This window comes from Meleagris gallopavo, chromosome 3, assembly GCF_905368555.1.
Source record: "Meleagris gallopavo chromosome 3, MGAL_WU_HG_1.1, whole genome shotgun sequence".
NCBI lineage: Eukaryota > Metazoa > Chordata > Aves > Galliformes > Phasianidae > Meleagris > Meleagris gallopavo.
In genome coordinates this window covers 60419020-60442354 of record NC_139406.1, presented here as the reverse complement: position 1 = coordinate 60442354, position 23335 = coordinate 60419020, and the positions used below count along the sequence as shown (strand labels likewise).

The following is a 23335-nucleotide window of genomic DNA, read 5'->3' as shown; positions in this document are numbered from 1 at the left end:
GGAGAAGTGAGTACCTGAAGTCCCGTTGAAGGTGCAGGGGTGTTGGTTGTGAGCGTGTCTGTGTGTGAGCAGAGACATGGTTGTGCTGTGTTATGGCCTTAGGCACAATGGGGATGGGAGCGTGAAGGGTGTGGTGCAGGGCAGGTCCCTGTGATTCCTTCGATAGCTCAGCTGGTAGAGCGGAGGACTGTAGGCTCCCTTGACACGGCCATCCTTAGGTCGCTGGTTCAACTCCGGCTCGAAGGAGTGCTCTTTTGGCTCTTGCCCCGACTGAGTCTGCAGCACTGGTGCATTTGGAACGCTGGCCACGCATCTTGTGTTTGATGGGATTGGAGGCCGGAGCTCTGGCGGGCCGTGGAGAAGAGGACGTTGCTCTGTGGTGGTTTGTGTAGAAGATAGGGCAGGTGGTGTTGGCGTTGAGCACCTGTATGTTTGAAGGGAGCAGCAGCAGCAGCTGGAAGTTGGGAGTGTTTGTTGGGTTTGTGAAGAAGGGTGCTGGGTGGGCAAGAGTAGTGTGCAGGGCCACGTGGGTGAGAGCTGAGGGGAGGTGAGGTGAGTTGGAGGCTGTGTGCTGGGGAATTAGCTCAAGTGGTAGAGCGCTCGCTTAGCATGTGAGAGGCAGCGGGATCGATGCCCGCATTCTCCAATGCTTTTCAGCCCCATGCCTGCATTCTTGGCACAATGGACACCGTGGCCTCTGGAGCTGCATCGGGAGACCTCTGTGTGCTGGGCTACAGAAGAAGAAGAGAGATGGAGGAAGGAACTTGATCAAGTACCTAGTGGGGCCTGACCCAAGCAAGTGATTCGTTGACATTCCTCATCAGCTGGGCAATGCTGGTAAGAGTACCGTGCCTGTTTGGTGCCTAGGTTTATTAAGACTTTTAGTTATCTCAGAAAGTTGAGATTGATAGCATGCTAGGTGGATGTTTATGGGGCGCTAGCACTTGTGTGCAAGAAAATATTAATCAATATGAGACCGTCCATGGCATGGCAAAATGAATTATTTTTTTCTGGAGAGAAGCAGAATCCCATATTGTGAAAACAGGCGGGAATTTCCGGATTCTGCATTTTACTCTGGAATTTGTGAGACGAGTAACGAACCGCAAACCTGACAAAAGCACTGAACTGTTAACATGTTGCGGATAAGGTGACTTTCTCCTGTCAGGAGAACAGGACAGTGGAATTGTGCCTACAAGGGCAGTCTGGAGGCTGACTTGGACGTTAGCTGAAAAAACCATGGATAGCCTTTTCTTAATAGCCAATTCAGCTTAGAAGTGGAGGCTGTCTTAAAATGATCTCAGAGAAACACGTGGGGCGGAGCTTGAAAAAAGGGATGGGGATATTGTGCAGGGTTTTTCCAGTTGTTCTGAGTCTGCAGAGGAGTCAGGAGAGCGGATGAATGAAGATGAGGTGCCAGAGCAGAGGTCAAAAGTGAGTGGTGTGTGATTGGGTGGAGAGAAGTATCTTGCGGATGTGTGTCCTGTGTTTCTGGCAACGTAGAGAGTGTTCGGGAAGGCTGTGCTGTTTTTTGAGTGGTGCTACTGGAGAAGTGAGTACCTGAAGTCCCGTTGAAGGTGCAGGGGTGTTGGATGTGAGCGTGTCTGTGTGTGAGCAGAGGCATGGTTGTGCTGTGTTATGGCCTTAGGCACAATGGGGATGGGAGCGTGAAGGGTGTGGTGCAGGGCAGGTCCCTGTGATTCCTTCGATAGCTCAGCTGGTAGAGCGGAGGACTGTAGGCTCCCTTGACACGGCCATCCTTAGGTCGCTGGTTCAACTCCGGCTCGAAGGAGTGCTCTTTTGGCTCTTGCCCCGACTGAGTCTGCAGATAGGGCAGGTGGTGTTGGCGTTGAGCACCTGTATGTTTGAAGGGAGCAGCAGCAGCAGCTGGAAGTTGGGAGTGTTTGTTGGGTTTGTGAAGAAGGGTGCTGGGTGGGCAAGAGTAGTGTGCAGGGCCACGTGGGTGAGAGCTGAGGGGAGGTGAGGTGAGTTGGAGGCTGTGTGCTGGGGAATTAGCTCAAGTGGTAGAGCGCTCGCTTAGCATGTGAGAGGCAGCGGGATCGATGCCCGCATTCTCCAATGCTTTTCAGCCCCATGCCTGCATTCTTGGCACAATGGACACCGTGACCTCTGGAGCTGCATCGGGAGACCTCTGTGTGCTGGGCGACAGAGGATGGAGAGAGTTCCTGGATGGAACTTGATCAAGTACAGAATGGGATCTTGGCAAAGAAAGTGCTTCGTTCACATTCCTCATGACTTTGGCAATGGTGCCAAGAGTACCATGCCCGTTTGGAGCCTAATGTATTAAAACTTTTAGATACTCAGAAAGTTCAGAACTCTAGCTGGCCAGCAGGACGTTTATGGCGCTCTCGCACTTGTCTGAAAGAAAATATCATTCAATATTGGACTATCCATGGCATGGCAAAATGAATTATTTTTTTCTGGAGAGAAGCAGAATTCCTTATTGCGAACACAGGCGGCAAATTCAGGATCCTGTATTCTACTCTGGAATTTGTGAGAAGAAGAAAGAATGGCAAACCTGGCAAATGCACTGAATTGTTGAGCCGTTAAGGATAAGGTGACTTTCTCCTGTCATTAGAACAAAGCAGTGGAATTGTGTCCACTGGTGCTGTCTGCTGGCAGGCTTGAACTTTGGCTGACAAATGCATGGAAAACCTCTTCTGAATACCCAAAGCTTCTTACAGGTGGAGTTTGTCTTAGAAGGATCTCAGCGAAACAGGTGGAGTGGAGCCTGAAAAAAGGGATGGGGATTTTGTGCGGGATTTTTCCAGTTGTTCTGAGACTGCAGAGGAGTCAGGAGAGCGGATGAATGATGATGAGGTGCCAGAGCAGAGGTCAAAAGTGAGTGGTGTGTGATTGGGTGGAGAATAGTTTCTTGGAGCTGAGTTTCCTGTGTTTCTGGCAACGTAGAGAGTGTTTGGGAAGGCTGTGCTGTTTTTCGAGTGATGCTACTGTAGAGATGAGTACCTGAATTCCCCTTGAAGTTGCAGGGGTGTTGGATGTGAGCGTGTCTGTGTGTGAGCAGAGGCATGGTTGTGCTGTGTTATGGCCTTAGGCATAATGCGGATGGGAGCGTGAAGGGTGTGGTGCAGGGCAGGTCCCTGTGATTCCTTCGATAGCTCAGCTGGTAGAGCGGAGGACTGTAGGCTCTCTTGACACGGCCATCCTTAGGTCGCTGGTTCAACTCCGGCTCGAAGGAGTGCTCTTTTGGCTCTTGCCCCGACTGAGTCTGCAGATAGGGCAGGTGGTGTTGGCGTTGAGCACCTGTATGTTTGAAGGGAGCAGCAGCAGCAGCTGGAAGTTGGGAGTGTTTGTTGGGTTTGTGAAGAAGGGTGCTGGGTGGGCAAGAGTAGTGTGCAGGGCCATGTGGGTGAGAGCTGAGGGGAGGTGAGGTGAGTTGGAGGCTGTGTGCTGGGGAATTAGCTCAAGTGGTAGAGCGCTCGCTTAGCATGTGAGAGGCAGCGGGATCGATGCCCGCATTCTCCAATGCTTTTCAGCCCCATGCCTGCATTCTTGGCACAATGGACACCGTGGCCTCTGGAGCTGCATCGGGAGACCTCTGTGTGCTGGGCGACAGAGAAAGGAGAGAGTTCCTGAAGGCAACTTGATCAAGTACAGAATGGGATCTTTGGCAATGAAAGTGCTTCTCAGCATCGTCTCATACTTTGGGAATGGTACCAAGAGTAGCATGCCTATTTGGTGCTATAATGTACAATTAAAATTCATTAGATCCGAAAGTTCAGAAATCTAGATGGCCAGCAGGGAGTTTATGGGACGCTAGCACTTTCCCTGCAAGAAATATCAATCAATATTGGACGATCCATGGCATGGTAAAAGGAATTATTTTTTTCTGGAGAGAAGCAGAATTCCTTATTGCGAACACACACTAGCATGTTGCCCGGCAAATAGGATTCTGTATTCTACTCTGGAATTTGTGAGAAGAAGAAAGAACGGTGGATGTCACTGAATTGTTGAGCTGTTAAGAAGATATGCAGAAACTGACTTTCTCTCATTAGGGTAACAAAGCAGTGGAATTGTGTCCACAGGTGCGGTTTACTCTCTATTTTTGCTGGCTGGCTTGAAATTTGGCTACAAATGCAGCAAAAGCCCTCTTCTGAATACCCAAAGCTTCTTACAGGTGGAGTTTGTCTATAGAAGGATCTCAGCACAGGATGGAGTGTGCAGCTTGAAAAAAAGGGATGGGGATTTTGTGCGGGATTTTTCCAGTTGTTCTGAGACTGCAGAGGAGTCAGGAGAGCGGATGAATGATGATGAGGTGCCAGAGCAGAGGTCAAAAGTGAGTGGTGTGTGATTGGGTGGAGAATAGTTTCTTGGGGCTGAGTTTCCTGTGTTTCTGGCAACGTAGAGAGTGTTCGGGAAGGCTGTGCTGTTTTTCGAGTGGTGCTACTGGAGAGATGAGTACCTGAAGTCCCGTTGAAGTTGCAGGGGTGTTGGTTGTGAGCGTGTCTGTGTGTGGAATGGGAGCAGAGGCATGGCTGTGCTGTGTTATGGCCTTAGGCATAATGGGGATGGGAGCGTGAAGGGTGTGGTGCAGGGCAGGTCCCTGTGATTCCTTCGATAGCTCAGCTGGTAGAGCGGAGGACTGTAGGCTCCCTTGACACGGCCATCCTTAGGTCGCTGGTTCAACTCCGGCTCGAAGGAGTGCTCTTTTGGCTCTTGCCCCAACTGAGTCTGCAGCATTGGTGCATTTGGAACGCTGGCCACGCATCTTGTGTTTGATGGGATTGGAGGCCGGAGCTCTGGCGGGCCGTGGAGAAGAGGACGTTGCTCTGTGGTGGTTTGTGTAGAAGATAGGGCAGGTGGTGTTGGCGTTGAGCACCTGTATGTTTGAAGGGAGCAGCAGCAGCAGCTGGAAGTTGGGAGTGTTTGTTGGTTTGTGAAGAAGGGTGCTGGGTGGGCAAGAGTAGTGTGCAGGGCTATGTGGGTGAGAGCTGAGGGGAGGTGAGGTGAGTTGGAGGCTGTGTGCTGGGGAATTAGCTCAAGTGGTAGAGCGCTCGCTTAGCATGTGAGAGGCAGCGGGATCGATGCCCGCATTCTCCAATGCTTTTCAGCCCCATGCCTGCATTCTTGGCACAATGGACACCGTGGCCTCTGGAGCTGCATTGGGAGACCTCTGTGTGCTGGGCTACAGAAGAAGAAGAGAGATGGAGGAAGGAACTTGTTGAAATACAGAATGTGGTCTGGAGAAAAGTAAGTGGTTCACTGCAGTTCCTCATCACTTCTGTAATGGTGGCGGGACAACTATGCCTACTTTCAGGCCTTAATGGACAGTGAGAATAAGGATGGGCAGTAAGATGAGGAGCATGCCAGAATGATTTTTTTTGTGGGTAGCAGCCCTTCCCCTGAGAGACAACCTCAGTGACTGCAGAGGTTTTCTGAATGTGGAGAAATCACGGGTTTGTGTGGTGCAAAGGAGAATCCCTTGCTGGGACCGCTTATTGGATCATTCCCTATCCAATATGAAATTACTGTTACTCTGCTAATTGTGGGAAGAATGGTGCAACTCACTGAAGCAGGGGAGGTGCTCACAAGAGCACTTCCCTTTTTTCTTGATTTTGTATTGTATGTGATAGTAGTCTTTGGCTTGATCTTTCCTGATCAAGGAAGCTATTTGTGAGAGATAATTAGTTTGTAATAATATCTTGTTGAAAGATTAATTTGTACTTCTTATCTCGTCAGGGGAGTTTCCTTTTTCAGTCTGAAGAGAGGGTTGTCTGGGGACTTTCCTTGTGCTGGTCCCTTTTGATTTTACGGTGGTTATAGAAAGGACATTTCCAGGTCTATTGAGTTCTGACTGGCAGGAAGATGAAATAGAATGGGGCATGATTATTACTGAAGGGATATAGTTATTATATTTTTTGTGGTTTTACAGTAGAAGGAGGTTTTTATGTAGTTTTTATTTTGGAGTTTAGTAGCAGCTAAAATAATAAAACCCTTTGCTATGTGGTCATAGCACGAGTCACACTATTTTTTTTTTTGCCTTCTTCTTTCCTATTACTGCTTCATCCAAGAAAGTCCTTATCTTGGAAATATCAAAATTCATTTACTTTCTGAATAGTTTTTTCTTTGTTTACTAATAGTAATATATTTTATTTTTCTTTGTCAAGATTTTGAATATTTGTAGCTTTAAACTACTCTGTAGGCTTAGTATTCTATGTCTTAAAGTTCTTGTGATATTCATTGCAGTTCAGTTTGCATTGTGTTCATTTTATCCTTCCCTTTTTAATTTATTCTAATAGTATTATACATGGATATATTAATCTTGTAGGAAAAAATTACTTTATAGTTTTTCATACATTACAGCACTCTTGAGTGCTTTAGTATTAAGGAATGTTTTTTTCTCAATGCTCTGGTCATGTAAGAAAGGTCTAGGATTTCTGCATTTCTTCCCTGCAAATGCAGAATTTTTGTCACTTTGGGATTTACTGTCTAGGGAAACTGCCTAAAGATTATTAAAAACGTAAAAACCTGTGATATCTTTTACTTCAACAGTATGTACTGTGCCTATTGTTTGAGTGGAACTTGTGATCAGTTTATGCTTTCACTTTTCAAAACTGGGTCTTTTCAAGCTTCTGGAGAGAACAGGAAATAGCATGTCCTTCTGCATACTACTTCACTGTCAGACTGGAAAGCAGAAGTGAATGGACAGTTTAAGTTATTATGCCTTTTTTTTCTAAAGATGATTTTTTTTTTTTTTTTTTGGGTAGAGAACTGAAGTTACACAGATCTCCTTTGAAATTCTGCTGATTAAAAGCCCGTTAGCGTTATCTGCTTGAGAAATTAGATTGTGCCAAACTCCAAATAAAAGCACAGAGAGGTAATTCTGTCATGTTTATTAAAAAGTAAATTTTGCCCTGGGCTGTGGTAGTATGATTAATACTGACTTAATTAATAATGGCAAGAAACTCAGAATCAGGTATTGCTGGTTTCATACCTTATACTAAAGAATACCAGTTCAGCAGCAGATTTTTGGATTAGCATAAATTAATCTATAATTAAAGCAAATCTGTGAGACTGACTCATCATTTTATCTTGCAAATATTTACAGCTACTTCATTAAAAGTGAATCCCTTTGACATTTCCACTTTAGTCAGAAGCAGTCCTTTTTTTGCTATAATTACTAATAAAGATGGATAAAGCACTACTGTCAGTTTTACCACACATCGTTGTGTAAATCATTCGTATTCATGTTCAGCATCAAACAAAGTTAATTTCATTCTACATTCTTCCATGACAACTCTCTTCTTTGGGGACTAAAGAAGGCCTCCTTTCCAGAATATTAAATAAGAAAAGCAACAGGAAAGCACAAAGTTTGAGATGGTTTCTGCAGCTAGGCTGTACTACAGGGACACAGGAGGTGCAAGTCATGAGTGAATTTGATACTGTAGTAAGTTTATCCCCCAGTGGTATAGTTAAGCAAGACAACAGAACCATGATATAGTTTTGTTTCTGCTGTGCACAGTTTGGCTGTTCATTACTGTTCCTGCTTCTGTTGAACACATGCTTTTTAGGAAACAGAGAGATACAATTTGTTCAAAAAGAGTCCCAGCAAAATTCAAGCTAAACAATTGTATGGGGCGGCTGAATCATGGCCTGAACCTCTGATTGATCACCTGAGGTGAGCAATGAGTCAGCCACAGGAGCACAGGTGAAGGCAAATCACCTGTGCTGCAGGAAGGGGTGGAGCCTGGCTCCAACTCTCCTAGACCCATTTAAGAGCTGACTGCCAGTGGGGAAGGATCTCTCTGGAGATCCGCTCCATTGGAGTTCATCTTGTGAGCCCAGGATAGGGTGAGTGACTTTCTCTCATTACTCCAGTATAAATTATATTAGCCAAGCTGCTGGATATATATATATATGTATATGTATACACCATCTGTATATCCATTGACTATTTACCATCTTTACATCCTTTGATTATACAACAATAAAGCAGAAAGATCTGTATCATAACCTCTTTTTCAGTTCAAATATATTCTTATATTTGACAGTGTGTTGAAGCTGGTTCACTAATACACTGCAATGAATAATGTCCTTTACAATGGTATAATAGACATTTTACTATATTTATTAAGTCTCTAAATACAGGCCTGGCATATTTTGATGTCAAGAACATCTATTTCACTGATGACATTTTCTCTTTTAGTAGCAGCAGAACAGATTTAAGAGCAAAAAGACCTGTAAAATCTGGATTTACTTCTACGCCTTGTTAAATATCAGTAATAAAATACATTTCATCATATCGATAACTTCTGCTTGAGTGAAACTTATTTCAAGTCCTCCCTTCTTTTTCAAAAGAGAAATTCTTTTGCCAGTTTGTTTCAGCTGCTGGTTACACTCACTTAATCAAATACCTCATTTTGGTTTATTGCTTAATTGGTTTTAGAGTCCATACAGCTGGTTTTAGTTATGTCTCTCTTCATAAACTGAAGAACCCCCCTGCACCTAACATTATTCCTTTTCAAAGTCTTTGCATACTGTAATCAAGTATGTTACCAGCTTTTTTTATTTGTTGCTTAACGATGAGATACAACGAGTACAATCTGTTTATCTCTTAGTGTTGTCCTTGAATCATTGCGCACTTTTGCACATAGGCTTCAGTTTTCAACATACTTCTGGAAAAAGTGTTAACACAAGAACTTGATGTGCTATTGTAAGGTTGTGCTTTACAAACATGGTCTGCTTTCTTCAACAGTAACAGTCTGACCTCTCATTTGTCTGGATTCAAGCAATTAAGATAAAGTGCACAGGTTGCTTTTGGGATGAATTCAGTGGGTTCAAAGAGAATCATCTCTGAATCGTTTCAATCTCACAGAGGAGAAGGGACTTGTAACAACGAATTCTGAAGTGCAAGTTACTCAAAAGGGCTTACTGTTTTATGTGCGTCAGATGCATAAACTTTCTTTGTCAAGTGTTGTGGCAAATAAATGTAAATTGTTATACTGGTTCCTACCGCCAGTATGTTTTTCTTCCCTTCGTGTAAATAATGAACTACTCTATGGTAATAACTTGTATAACAATACAATGTTGAAGAGTATGTTGGATTAATTTAAGAAGGAACTTTGCTGAGTGTGGATAATTTCTTACTTTGCAGTTTTACACAATGACTCAGAAGCAAGCATTTCTGTTTGCCATTGATTTAACTGGTTGGCAACTTCAATCTCAACTTAATGATGACATATTAAAATCAACATTAGCTTTTCAACTGCTGACAATTTTAGCATTTTAAAGGATGGCAAGCATTAAATCCCACAAAAGCAGAAGCTAAGTTCAAAAAGGAAAAACTTCAAGAAGAAGTACGAACACATACACATCCAAAGTAAAATAAGCAGTAAGAAAAGAAAGAAATCGCGATCTTAAGAATAATTTTGTTTTGCCACTACAAGATGCTAAATATAAAAATGTTAGCAAAAACATTTGGTGTTTTAGCTCTGTAACTCCTGTGGGAGGATACTCCCAGGGAGTGCAGAATACTGCCTTAATTGAAATAAGAAAAAAAAAAGTTGCTTGTTTTAGACACTTTTCAAAACATGTCTTACATACCTGTAGGACTTCTTAATCTCATCATGTGTTGCTCCCTTCTCTAGGGCCAGGATTCCATATAATGCTTCCCCTGATGTCGACAAAGCACGTTGCCTTTGTTCAGCCATATTAATAGTGCATTACCAAAGCTGCTAATGAGGAATAGAATTTAAAATAGCAGGGATTGTGAGTATATATGGATAATATTGCTTAGAAGAAGTTAAAATTACTTATACAATTTACAAGATAGTAAAACTAAAATGAAACTTCCGTTAAATTGCTCTCCATTCCTTAAGAGATTTCAAAGTATTCCCCATATGGGGAATACCTCCCCAGATGGGAATATCTCTACAGGAGTCATTCAGGATGACTGCAGTGCCAACTTATGTGCCTGAGGATAGGTGAAATGACTCTGGATCTAGACATGTAAGAGAGTGATCTCATTTTAATAGAGTATGTTGTTTTATTTATTGCAATCTTATGTATGGGAAATACTGAAGTCAACTAGAATCCAATCCTTTTTGGAGCATGGTTTACAATACAACAATTTGGTCAGAATTCATGAGCTGCCTATATATCTACCTTGGTAACCTTAATGTACAGTGCAAGTGAAAGCTTAGCACAGGCTGACAGATTTAGTCCCCTTCAGATCTACCATTCCTTTCTTCAGGTGTCTCAGAGGTAAAGCAGACAAACAAGTGATTCTGCACCAAATAGGCTCTGCTACCTGCTTGCCATTCATAATTCATCCTTCTGGATCTGAGGAACCAAATCTCTTAAAGCAAACCTAGCTAATGCTAGGTAATGACATGAAGAAACTTGTATATGTATGTAAATTATGTGTAACATAATTTAAAACACCAGATGTAGAAAACTATGGTTCATAAAGAGAAAACTGCATCTCTCTGTTGGCAGACTTGCTACAGCAAAACTCTCACTGCAACCTCTTCATTTCTTTCCATGTTGCATCTTTCTCTAAATGCTGACAAGTGATGACAGAAAAAGTCTAAAAGTGAGCTGTAACTCCAGATATAAGAAGAATTTCTAAGAACCTGCTCTGTTCGGTAAGACTACCCACTCTGATCTTTCACCCCTCTCACTGCTGAGCTAGAAATACTATCTTGCTGTTATTCATATATTATTTACTAGTCCACATTTTGGTTCAGAATCAGCCATGTAACACTTTTAATCTCCTCAGCTTTGTTCAGTACTAAAAAGAAAAGCAAATACCATGTAAATACACAGAGATATATAATATAGCCAGTAATACTGGTACACAGCATGTGACTTACTAAGCAACTTACACTTACTCATATTCACTTTGAAGGAAGTTTTCTTTTTCTACTAATCTAATTCAACTCAGGGTCTTGTGAGCAGCTGAGAAAAAATCCTTCCTATGTTTGAGTGTCATACACTGAATAGACAAAATTTTAATTTTTAAATTAAAAATTAATAATGAAATTATGTTCAAGCTTATAAACACTACTTGATCAACTGCAGTAGTTACAATGCTACTTGTTGATAATATGCCTGTAACATATTTGACATAATCTTGGGATCTGTCCTGGTCACACAGGAATCATGCAAAGCACACTGAACCTGATAATGCAAAATGCAATGCTTGGCAACCATGTGAAGTCGCAGCTATACAGGATTATTTAAAAATTCCATTATATAATTATGATTATCTATATGGCAATCCCAGAACATAAAACAAAATTGAAGTTATGATGGATTTTATTCTGAAGAACAATGTAATTTGTACTTTCTCATAAAATAATTTTAATGGCCAGTCAGCTATGGAAATTTAAACTCACTAGCTTAATCAGGCTTCTACTGATTAATAGCCTTGAAGGTCTAGCTACTCAAAGTTATTGCTTACTTATTTAAAGCAGTACTATAAAATACTAAAAGAACTAGGAGATGACAGTTTTCTAGAAAAAGTTATGCTCTGTAAATTAAGGAAGATAAAATGGTTACAATTTTAGTACTGGATTCCTGATGGCTAAAATTATGTTGGAGTCCTATTTTCAGGCTATGTATTTTTGTTCCAATAGAAAAGAGATAAGAAGATACTGTTTACTTCCTTGACTGACAATAAATAAAATTCCAGTAACAATCCCACATCCCCCGGGAGAATGCTAACATTAGCTAACATTAACTTTTTCTGCGCAAATCTTATACTATCTAGGATTAAGTATTTTACACAAGGGTTCTAGTAACAACCCTTTTCTTTTTTTAACCACAACCCTAACTTGTCTGGATTTGCAATGAAAAATAAGGCAAGGTGATTCAAATAACATACCTGCTTCAAATAGTGATGGAACAGTCTGGTGTGTATCAAGTCACAACATCATCAATTTGCTGTCTTTGTGTCTCTAGGCAAATATAATCCAAAGGGAAAGAAGTAAGTGCCACCAGAAGTCCCGTTCCACTGAAAACAGCTGCTGCTTTTCATCCTTCACATTCAAGGTTAAACAGGTCAGTGGAGTCTGATTACTCTTTTTGTTTGTTTGTCCAGTATCCGATTGGTTATCTCTCAGGAAGACCTATAAAAGAATGAATAAAACATTCATGAACCTAGAGGCTGGTATTATCTTAAGAGTTATTAACACAAAAAAGTACAGCACATCCTTGTATTTAGCTAGTTGTTCTTCTGTGCTTTACTCTTGATGGAATCTTGAATTTATCATTTTTTTTTCTTTTTTAATGTGAATGTGTGAAGTTTTTTTAATGATACAATAGCTCTAAATTTCACTTCTTTGAGACCAGCAATGGCTTCAGTTTACTACGCAGTCTCTTCAGGAGCAAGACTAAGTGAAGAAGATCCTTTAGTCTCCTCCTAAAGTTTTGTAATATTTATATCAAAGCAGTTATGGGATGCTTTCTTTTATTCTAATATAGCTTTTCCTCTGACATATCACTGAAAAGTCTAGAGAGCCATTTCTTTCCATTTGAAATTGAGAAGACTGTTAATGCCAGAAACTTAACAGGATGGCTCTTGAGATGACATCTTTGCAACCGAACAAGTTCATCCTTGAAACTAAACCAGTTCAATTACCCCTAAGTAGTGCAGAACGGATGGGGAAGGACATTATGAGTTCATAACAGCTCCGCTTTGCTTCCTCCTCACACTTCTCCCCTGCTCCAGCATGGATTCTTCCTGTGGGCTGCAGTGTAAGTTCTTAGTGCACAGTTCCTATCAGAAGAACATACTTCTTTGTAGGTTCCTTTCCAGAAGGCACAGTTCCTTCAGGAAATATCCACCTTCTCTGGAATGGGATGCCCCGTGGGCCACAGTGTGGATATTTGTTTTTGTGCAGTCCCCTCCACAGGCTGAATGGAAAAGCCTCCTTCACTGTGGCTCTCAAAGGGTACTGCAGGAGAGAGAATCTCTTTTCCACTGTGGTGTCCACCATGGGTTGCAGGAAAACACCTGCTCTGGCTCTTCCTCTGCTTTGTCTGAAGTCTGAGTTTGCAGGACTGTTTTTTACTTTTTTTCCCCTCCCAGTCCTCATTGACTTGCAGTATTTTACTATTTCTTAAACATTTTTCCCACAGTACCACCAGCATAGCTGATGGGCTTGTTTCCAGGACACTAAAAATGGAGTAGGTACAGCTAATTTTATTATGTTGAATGAACACAGTAAAACAGATTGTTCGATCATCATGCCTGATCTCAAACTTTGAAATAACTTTATCATTATTGAAAAAGGAAAAAAAAAAAAGGAATTTTTTAATGGTAAGAAGAAATACACGGGGAAAAAATACAAAAGGAAGAAAATAAAATGACCTTTACATCCTATTAGCAAAAAGAAACCATTCTGCATTCTTGTCTCATGGGCCGTTCTGTGTGAATACAGCTCCCTCTGGTGTGTTAACATTGCTTTGTACCCTATAATGTTTTTTCATAAGAATTCTTGGTTTGTTTGAATGAAGTGAACACTGTATCTGCACATCTAGGTGTTTATTTTTTCTGCTGGGAATCATATAGTCTACATACATTCCAATGAATCTTTTAAGGATTCAAACTTTAGTGAGCTGTCCTAACTCTTTCTTCAAATCATCTATATGATTAGAAGAATAAAACATATTGTTTCATATTTATTCACTCCTCTTGTTCACTTTTGCTTTTTGTATCATAACACGTAGTTACCTAATAGTATACCATGACCCCACCATAGCAGTCAATTCAAAACCAAGACATTCCTTGTCCCAAAGGACCTCATACCTAAGTAAGTCTTACTTACATTTTACGTTCCACTTATATGCTACAAGCATTTCAAAACAAACAAATCTCAACATGTCTGGAAACACAGAGCTGTGTATCGGCCTATAAAAGTTTGAAAGTTGGCCCTGAATGAGAAGGAGGTCCAGAGTTTCTTCGGAAGCTTGCAGCTGCACAGAAGTAGGGGTTGAAGAACTCTGAGTCACTCCAGTCCTTCCCCCCACCTCTCCCTCCTTTTCCTGGCTCACAGCAAGTTCAGAAGCTAAGAGCCTGGAGCTGAAAGACAGGTAGGTACACAAACCTGCATGAAAGGACTGGCATCATTGCTCAACAATAGCATGAATTTTCAGCTTCCAAGATAAGGAAAGCTGGTTTTTAAAAGCTGATTTTTTTAATTTTTTTTTTCTCAGTTTGTTGAATCAGGTGTTGTTAATATTGACATCACCAAAGCATGTAGGAGATATAAGTGATTAGATAGCTCACTCCCAACCTCTAAGAAGAACCTACTGATTCTTGATTCTAATGTAAGCAAGTAAAGAAAACCTCCGATTTTACTCAGAGAAATTTGGAAAGTGAAATATATTATCTTACTGACCTGCTTCAGTATAGTCAGTGGGTTAAGGGAGGTGTTCCTTTCTATCTGCTCAGCACTGGTGAGGCCACACCTGGAGTGTTATGTCTGGTTCTGGGCTGCCTGGAACAAGAGACACCTTGGAATACTGATGAGAGGGCCAAGAATACGATGAAGGGACTGAAGCACCATTCCTATGAAGAAAAAATGAGACTTGGGAGCACTGAGCCTAAAAGATGGGAGATTCAGTGGGGATCTCATCAGCATATATAAATGGAGAGTGAAAAGAGAATGGAGCCAGGCTCTGTTCAGTGGTGACAAGTGCCAGGACAAGAAGCAACAGGCACAAATTGGAATTTCCCTGGCTTAGTGGTTGGCAACCCTGCCCACAGCAGGGGGATTGAAACTAGATGATCTTTAAGGTCCTTTTCAATCCATGCCATTTTATGAGTCTATGATTCCCTATGGTGGTTCACTCTGAACACCAGGAAGCACTTCTGTGCTGTGTGGGTGATGGAGCCACTGGCACAGGCTGCCCAGAGGCTGTGGAGTCTTCTCCAAGTTCTTCAGAAGCCACCTGGACAAAGACCTGGATACCCTGCTCTGGTGTCCCTACTTGGATCACTTGGGTCCAAGGGTTTGGATCAGATGAACACAGAAGTCCCTCCCAGTCTCAACCATTATGTTAACTTGGGTGTTTTATTGCTTTCAGTGTCCTGTTTTATATCATCAATAATTTCTAGAATGATTTCACTTACTTAGTTTCCAGCCCTGATGCAAGCATGTAAATGCTTCCTTTCCCCAAAACTTTCCTAATCTGATTACTTTTATAACTCATTTCTCTGACTTACTCTGCTCAAAGGATGGTGAGAACACTAACATGATACTGGGATTTATATTGGAGACTGACAAGAAGTGAGAAAATAAAGAAGGAAGATGAGGAGTCTGAAACAAGAACTCTTGCTAGCTGATGACTTTTCTCAGGTAAATGAATGGCAACTAGAAAAAAAGACCCCAAACGAGTAAAGCATGAAGATGCGAGTGAAATATGGTAGGTTAATAAGATAAGGGAGAGTATGTATCCCAATAATGGACATATACAGTGCTAATGTGTGCCATTTTTTCAGTCATTGAGCATGATCTATCTTTCATTCTGTATTTGAATATTTTGATGTGTTGATGTCAATTTTTATAGTACCCAACTGAACAACCTAATCAAAGGGCAACAGATTGAGTAAGTGGAAGAGGATGCTTCTGCCAAGATGTGCTGCGTCTCTGGTTCAGGACTGAGGACTGATTTTTGTTTGCAAGAAAAGAGTGCTTCTGAGGCAGCTACACCCTCAAATGTTCTTCTTATCATTTCTTTTCAGTTAGTTCTGAATCACATGCCCTACCTGACGGATATTCAAACAATCTCCTGAAAAAGAAAGAACTGTTTTAAGTGCCTTTCTTAGGAGTGAGTTTTTAAGATCTCAGACGAGCCCAATAATTCTCTGGCAATAAATTACATTCTTGTCACATTCCTGTGTTACTGAATAGTCACTGTCATTATGGTTTCAAAAGAAATACAGAACAGATTTAAATAATATGATTGCATTGCACCCATTTTTAAATACATATAGCTATATTGGAAGTAAGGTATTCCATCTGGTTAGCCATCTGTAACTCCATCTATTCAAGGAGTATTCATAAGAGAACAACCATATATTTGAATTCTCTGAACATATTGTGACCTTCTGTTACTATTCACATAGAGTATCTCAATTTAAATGTATTTTGGGTTTTTAATATCTCTCAACAACTGTACTATTTGAAAAAGTAGCAAACCAAAGAAATACAAACCTCAAATGAACAGTCTGTTGCATATGCAAATTGCTCATGCCTTTACCTGGTCAGTTTGACCCAGAGAAGTAATCCAGAACTGTAACTTCATAGCTCATGCAAATAAAACCAATTTGAACTACCTAAGTGATATATATATAAACACTTCTTTTTCCCAAAAATAAAATTATAGGCAATTAAGCTTTAAGTAATGGTAATGCACTTAAGTTTTTCAACAAGATATTCAGTGGAGCACCAGGAATTTTATTTTTATCTGCAGTTTATTTGAACCCATTTAAAGCTTGGTAGCCATAACCATCAAAGTTATTATGGTTTCTTGCTAAAGAAATGAGTAAATAAGATATGTCATATCAGTCTGTGTAGCATGAAGTTAAATTTATTTCTAAAAAACAAAGATTGGAAGTTCCTAGTTTATACAACTTTGATAACTCAGAGGTAAGTTATCTGTGACTTCAAGCAAAAGTGAAACGAGTCTTCTAATGCTGTCTTTTGGCAGAATCTCAGTAATTTATTTAGTTTTCAAACCACTGTAGCAATTCAAGGCATTATTCTACCACTATGTACTGTAAGTTAACAATCCCACGGTTTGGTAAAAGGAAAATGAATGCATTTTAGCACAGCCTAATTAGCTACAGCTAGGAACCAGGAAGATTAACTTGAGCAGTGTGAGTGAGTGCTTTGACCTACTTTTGAGCTTATTTTACCAGGAACAGATTAGGAAGCTCTAAGAACACAACTCAGTACCTGTTCCTTAGGAATTCACAGCTGCTCTCAGTCCTCTCCACTAGGCACAACCTTTCTCCAGTACCCAATCACAGAATCATAGAATGACCTGTGTTGGAAGGGACCTCAAGGATCATCTTAGAATCATAGAATCACTCAGGTTGAAAAGACCTTAAAGATCATCGAGTCCAACCACAACCTAAGCATACTACCCTAAATCTAACAACTCTTCACTAAATCATGTCCCTGAGCGCCACATCCAAATGGTTTTTAAACACATCCAGGGATGGTGACTCAACCACCTTCCTGGGGAGCCTATTCTAGTGCTTAACAACCCTTTCTGTATTGATATCCAACCCCCCTGCCACAGGCAGGGCCACCAATCTCCAGATATGTTACTAGACCAGGCTGCCCAGGGCCCCATCCAACCTGGCTTTAAACACTCCAGTGATGGGGCATTCACAACCTCTCTGGGCAGCCTGTTCCAGCACCTCACCATTCTTTCTGTGAAGAACTTCCCCCTGACATCCAATCTAAACATTCCCTACTTGAGCTTAAAACCATTCCCCCTTGTCCTATCACTATCTACCCGAGTAAAAAGTTGACTCCCCTCCCTTATATAATCCCCTTTTAAATACTGGAAAGCTGCAATGAGGTCTCCTCACAGCCTTCTCCAGGCTGAACAAGCCCAGCTCCCTCAGCCTGTCTTCGTAGGCTCCAGCCTACACGCTTCTCTTAATGAACCACCTTTTGACACCTTCTGCAGTATGTCTCCACAAGCTCTTTCCTGAAATCCCTAGCATAGTCCTTGGCTCTATCCCTGTCCCTGCTCTTTGCTCTCCCCCAAATTTCCCCACGCCAACTCCTCATCTAAATAGCTCCCAGGAGGAGGGGATCCAGCAGGGAAGATGGCAATCAGTAGTCATCACTCTTTGAAGCTTCATTAATCCACACAGAGGATTTATTACGCTGTCATGGAAATACTCACTTAACTGATGGCTGAGGAAAAAAAAAAATCTTTTTAAAGTGCTGATGAGTAAGTATCTTAAAATCCTGCTATCTGCATCCAGAAAGGAATGACTTTTCAGTAGTTGAGTTAAAAAAATCAAAGAACAAAAGCAATATGCAATCTTAGGAGTAGAAGATTTACTCAATAATGGATGAGAAGATAGCCTCAGATTTATTTTTTCTTAATATTACTTACTTGGCGTAAGTAAAGACTTCCTAAAAATTCATGTAATTAGCACGCATATTTTACCATTAAAGCAAATAAACAAAACGATAAATATCAATGTTACTCTTTGCAGAGTAAGGACAGGGAAAGCAACTGGAAATGCTGCTCAGTTACTCAGCAAACTCACATTTCAGTAAATCAGGAATGTAATTGTTAATAGTTTATCATAACTGTTCTTCAAGTTTTTGTCCTCATTATGACAACATCTTTCAGATGGAAAATGGTCTGACCCAAAATTCAGAGTTTGAAGCTGTGGGCTCATCGCTGGCTTAAGTCAACCTGAGCTGCCAACAAAGGAGTGGTCCAAAATTGCACTGATTTTTTAAAAATTCTTATTTTCTTTTCTTTCTGTTCTGGCTTATTCCATGGCTGGCATCACTGCTAGAGCTGATGCAACAAAAGGGTTGACTTCACTCCTTTCAGCAGCAGTCAAGCTTTACATTGTCTCCAGCTCACCCCAAAACTCCACCATAAAACATATGCACAGGCCAGGATGCCTTACAAGAATGAAGCACAAGTAGATGCCATGCAAAAGCTGGGAGGATGGACACTCTTGTGGCTATAAATATGTCAGTGTTTGACTATAGCCTGTGGCCATAGCACAGACCAATGTTTGACAGTGTTTGTGGCTGTAGTGTAAGTCAAAGTTTGATGGTGTATTTAGATATTTTCAGGGCTGCCAAGTTTAGGTTGCCACCACCCTCTATCGGTTCACTTGGCCCAGAAGAAGCTCCTGTTGGCTGGCTTGGCTGCACAGGGATGGCTGTGAGGACAGGCCTCTGCCCACACGGCTCTAACCCATCATGGCGCAGGCACTGCCGCTTCCTCTGCAGCCAGCAGAGCATGCAGGCAGCTTGAAACCTTCACGGAGCGCTCTGCTAATTTGACAAAAGCATAATCATGTGCCCACGCCTGATCCAGATCAAATTTGTAGTGCTGGGTGATGTGGCATGGCACAGCTCCAGCGGTAATGATTGCGGAACCGCAGCGTTCAGCTGGGGCTGCTGGGGCAGGTGAATTCCTTGCACAGGAGGGAGGTGTATGCTGGCTGCAGCCTATTGCTCTGCGGAGCTTCTCTGGGATGTGCCCTGATCTGTGGGGCACCACTGTGCCCAGCGCTGCCAAACCGCCTTCCTTTGTGCCCTTGGAGGTGCAGGGTTGGCCTCCAACTGACAGTGCCAGGCAAGGGGAAAAAAAAAAATGGAAATTATGTGTCTGAGGTTTTTCTTTCAGGCAAGTCTCTTATAAAAATAAAGGAGTGTACAAGTGTCTTTGTTTTCCTGCCAACATTTATACGAACTAATTAAGACCGAGGAGAGTTTCATTTGCCTGTTTATTTCACAGAGAGAAAAGCTAATGAAATTAACCCATCGATTATTTTGCAGCTACTGGTTTTAATTGGGTTATGATTGAGAAACAAAAGATGAGCGTAGTGGGGTGAGCAGCTGCGGCTGCAGGGCAGTTGTGAGCATAGGGCTGGCAGGACCACAGCTGTGTCACATCGCTGAGTACACCACTGCATCACACAGCTGGGTCCCAAAGCTGGGTCCCCACAGCTGGACAACAGCATGGGATCCCACTGATGGTCCACACCACTGGATCATACAGCTGGGTCCTGCAGCTGAATCCCACCACCATGTTGCACAGCTAGGCCATACTGGTGTCCCACAGCTGGGTCACACCACTGGATCACTCAGCTGGATCTTATTGTTGAGTTGCACAGCTGGGTCTCACTGCTGGATCCCACTGCTGGACCACACTATGGGCCATGCAGCTAGGTCACATGGCACCCACCATCTCTCCCATGGGACAAGAAAATAGTGCCAGAACCACAGTTGCTTCTTTCCCAGCCTGGTGGCTTACTTGTCATAATGTCAGCATAACCACGCAGGTACAGAATGCTGGCATTTGTTCCCTGCTTGAGAACATCCTGCTCTTTGCAATATCATGACTTGACTATGGATGGCAATAGACAGTTCAGGCTGCAAAACTCCATAGTAATTGCTATCCATAAGTGAAGTATTATGCTTTACCAGAAAACAAACTTTGGCAGTAAATATTCACAAGCCTTAGTGTAACTCATATTTCTTAGTTCAGGCAAAGTAATTACAAGGCATTTATTACGTCAAAAAGTGCCCAGGGCTTCATGGAAAAATCTTACAGAATTCAATAAGGAAAGTTATGGCTGCAATCACACCTATAAAATTACTTCAATTCAGAAGGTGATTCTTCTGTATTCACTTTTGATTCAGAAGGTGAAATTCCAGCCCTGCAGAGATCGGTGGCACAATTTCCTACTAAGATAGACAGAAAATTAGCACCCAATCATCTGCAGCTCTTATTTATATTTTTTTTCTATAAATTACTGTACATGACTGGGGATTGTTCCCATACCTTGCAATAAGCAATTCACTTCTAATGCAAATAATATTGACTCGCAGTGTATTAGTATTGCTTACGACTTCTTTAAAGACAATCCTCCCACTGTCTGAGAATTGATTATCTCAGCTAAAGATGCAATGATATACAGTTTGCCCACAGATCATCCAGTTCAAGGTCAGCACCAACATAACCAGTGCTTTAGCAAACAAAGCTATTTGGACCTATTGGTTCTTGAATCTTTGTGCTTTGCAATGAAGCACTGGGATCTTTCTTTAGAGACACTACACTATATTTGTCCTTTTAGAACAATTACAGGTATTTCAGAGTATGTTTTTTTCTACTAATTTTGTGTAATCGTGAATTCTTTATCTAAGTAAAACCTGCATATGCCTGAGCAGACATGGTTTTCCCTGTTTTTGGTTATTCTGTGAAGCACGCTGCTCTGCTACACTTGGATTAATATAATTACTCAGTTAATATATTTTAGAATTAAATTGCTTAATAAAATTATATTAAATATTTAGAGTCTGAGGTGAGATTAAATATTATAAAAGTCACTCATTCTCTTAGGCCTATACTTTAGTAGTGTACAGACTTCTAGTTGTGTAATTCAACCTAGAAAAATGCTGACGTGGTATTGATTTATGTAGATTCAACCCATGTTCTGACACATGACTAGAGGGTGTTCTCCATAATTCCAACTCAGCAAAGCATGTAAGAACATGCATAGCATTAGGTATATACCTTCTACCACTAGTACTTCATCCCAGTCAACTCAGATTTTCACTGCAAATTCAGCTATGCCTGTCTTTTACCATACACATCATACACACATCCCAAGGAGTATGTGGGATTTTAAGCTAGGTTCTCTAAAATGAATTACTTCTTTGAGTAGCTGAGAAATCCCTTACGGAAACCTGGCTGAGAGCATCCGTGTGGGTTTCTCTGACACAGACGATGTGGTGGAGCTGAGGGCGGACACCAAAAGGTGCGCTCTGTCCCTAGCTACATATCTGCACTTTTACCAGCTGTGCTGCTCATCTGGTCCCACTCTCTCTTTGCTTATTTATGTATTTAACTGGGGGAAGGTTCACTTTCTGCTATCATAGCAGAAACACTGCAGGAACAGGAACACACAGCCGGAGGTGTGCGATGTAGCGGCGTGGGAGAGGTGGGATGCAGCATTGTGGCCCTCACAGCAGCACCAAGCTCTGCACCCCTTATTTTAAACCCACACTTCAGTACACTCAGCACCACCACGAAGCCCAACCTCTGCATTTCAGTGCTCTAAACCCCTCCCCCAGCTTTTAAACAAGGCACCCTAATTAAATGCAAAGCTGCTTTTAAGAAATTGATTGAAAAATGTACTCCTAGCACTTGGAGTAGCTTTTATCTGAACATAAAAGTCAGTTTATCAGAGTTAATCCTTTTAGTATGCACTTGTCTTACCAGAACAATTTTCTTTCATTTGGTCAAGACAAAGGAATTCAGGAGTTTCTGTAAACTAACCCTCCCCTCTCTTTGTTGCATTTTGTTGACATATTGGCAACATTCCTTCCAGTTTTAATTGGATTAAGCACATAGGAATTTAGTGAGTTGAAAATCAGACAGGATTCCAGATACCTTTCTGCTATTGTTAAATACAAAAGGTCTAATAAAGAATAAAGCTAAATAAAACCAGAACTATTCTCCTGAAAGTAAGGAAATGTGCTTGCTGCATTTACTCAGGCAGTCAATGGGGGGATGAGAAGAATGACAGCTGGTTTTCCAGGCTTTCAGGGGGAAGTCAGGCTGAAGCCAACTCTGACACATTCTTTACTTCTCAGGGCAATGTCAGGACGCTGCGAGTGGAAAACCTGAAAATACTGAATCCTCTGACTTCTGCTCATCTGAATCGAGTTACCTTCTGCTTCTGTGGGTTTTGGTAGAAGTGCAATCCCATCAAAGAGCTGAAATGGAAGCATAACGAGATGGAATGCCTGATGAATTTTTAATGCAATCTCAAAATTAATGGAGAAACCAAAGCAGTGCATTTGGCCATCTTTTGAGAAGAAAGAGAAAATAATAATTACTTGAGATAGAAAGAAGACTAATCAGAATACTAATTAATATACTTTTTTTTTTTTTTTTTTTTACATCTAATGTGATCCTCTGAATGTATTTGTTATTTCTAATCACATTTATCTCAACCTAATGCTTTTCATGAGGAACTAAGAGCACAAAATGGCATGTGAAAATAAGAGTGAATGGTAAAAAAGTCAAACTGCTGGAGGAAGGTGACTGTAAGAAGACTACTATGTTCCTGGATGTAGTCATCCGAGGTATCAGATGTGCAAATGCTGCAAATTGTTTTAACTCTCATTTCTGATTTGCTTCATACACCAGAGGGATAATGTCATTAATCTATTGTTTTTCTAGGCAGAAATTAACCAATAACTTTAGCACATATAACAAAGCAACTATTCTAAATTCTCATACAAATTAGATTCTGCAATAAGGGAGTGCACTCATCTTCAAAATAATCAGAAATGACATGAGTTAAACTGTTCTTTGAAAAAATCCAGTGTTACTAAGCAATACCTCACTTTTCAGCTTGCACGACAACAAGCTGCTTGCCTTTAGTTTTCAACAGTGCCAAATAGTGAGATTGATAAGACATTGTTTCTTTAGTCAGGTTGGTATGCAGGAACTTCAGCTCGTTATTTCACTTCTAGTAGTACTTGATATTCTCAGTTTTAATATTGCAGGACATCTTTAACACCAGCCAATAGGCCAGTAAAGAATCAGATGAGAC

The 23335-nt window shown here is 41.3% G+C and overlaps 1 protein-coding gene and 8 non-coding genes across 9 annotated transcripts in view; 8 read left to right on the top strand and 1 right to left on the bottom strand.

Annotated features, from left to right (window-relative positions):
- Positions 1–9689, bottom strand: part of DNAJC5B (DnaJ heat shock protein family (Hsp40) member C5 beta) — a 35014-nt gene extending 25325 nt beyond the window's left edge. The window contains exon 1 of the mRNA XM_010709020.3: positions 9583–9689. Coding sequence (XP_010707322.2) covers positions 9583–9689 — 107 coding nt within the window. The remainder of the gene's footprint in view (positions 1–9582) is intronic.
- Positions 157–246, top strand: TRNAY-GUA (transfer RNA tyrosine (anticodon GUA)). The gene is given in 2 exon segments: positions 157–193; positions 211–246. It is a non-coding gene; the product is annotated as a tRNA-Tyr (tRNA).
- Positions 574–646, top strand: TRNAA-AGC (transfer RNA alanine (anticodon AGC)). Its single transcript has one exon. It is a non-coding gene; the product is annotated as a tRNA-Ala (tRNA).
- TRNAY-GUA (transfer RNA tyrosine (anticodon GUA)) lies at positions 1700–1789 on the top strand. The gene is given in 2 exon segments: positions 1700–1736; positions 1754–1789. It is a non-coding gene; the product is annotated as a tRNA-Tyr (tRNA).
- On the top strand, positions 2004–2076 carry TRNAA-AGC (transfer RNA alanine (anticodon AGC)). Its single transcript has one exon. It is a non-coding gene; the product is annotated as a tRNA-Ala (tRNA).
- Positions 3128–3217, top strand: TRNAY-GUA (transfer RNA tyrosine (anticodon GUA)). The gene is given in 2 exon segments: positions 3128–3164; positions 3182–3217. It is a non-coding gene; the product is annotated as a tRNA-Tyr (tRNA).
- Positions 3432–3504, top strand: TRNAA-AGC (transfer RNA alanine (anticodon AGC)). The gene has a single exon. It is a non-coding gene; the product is annotated as a tRNA-Ala (tRNA).
- Positions 4591–4680, top strand: TRNAY-GUA (transfer RNA tyrosine (anticodon GUA)). Its single transcript is given in 2 exon segments — positions 4591–4627; positions 4645–4680. It is a non-coding gene; the product is annotated as a tRNA-Tyr (tRNA).
- Positions 5007–5079, top strand: TRNAA-AGC (transfer RNA alanine (anticodon AGC)). Its single transcript has one exon. It is a non-coding gene; the product is annotated as a tRNA-Ala (tRNA).
- Positions 9690–23335: the final 13646 nt, after the last annotated feature.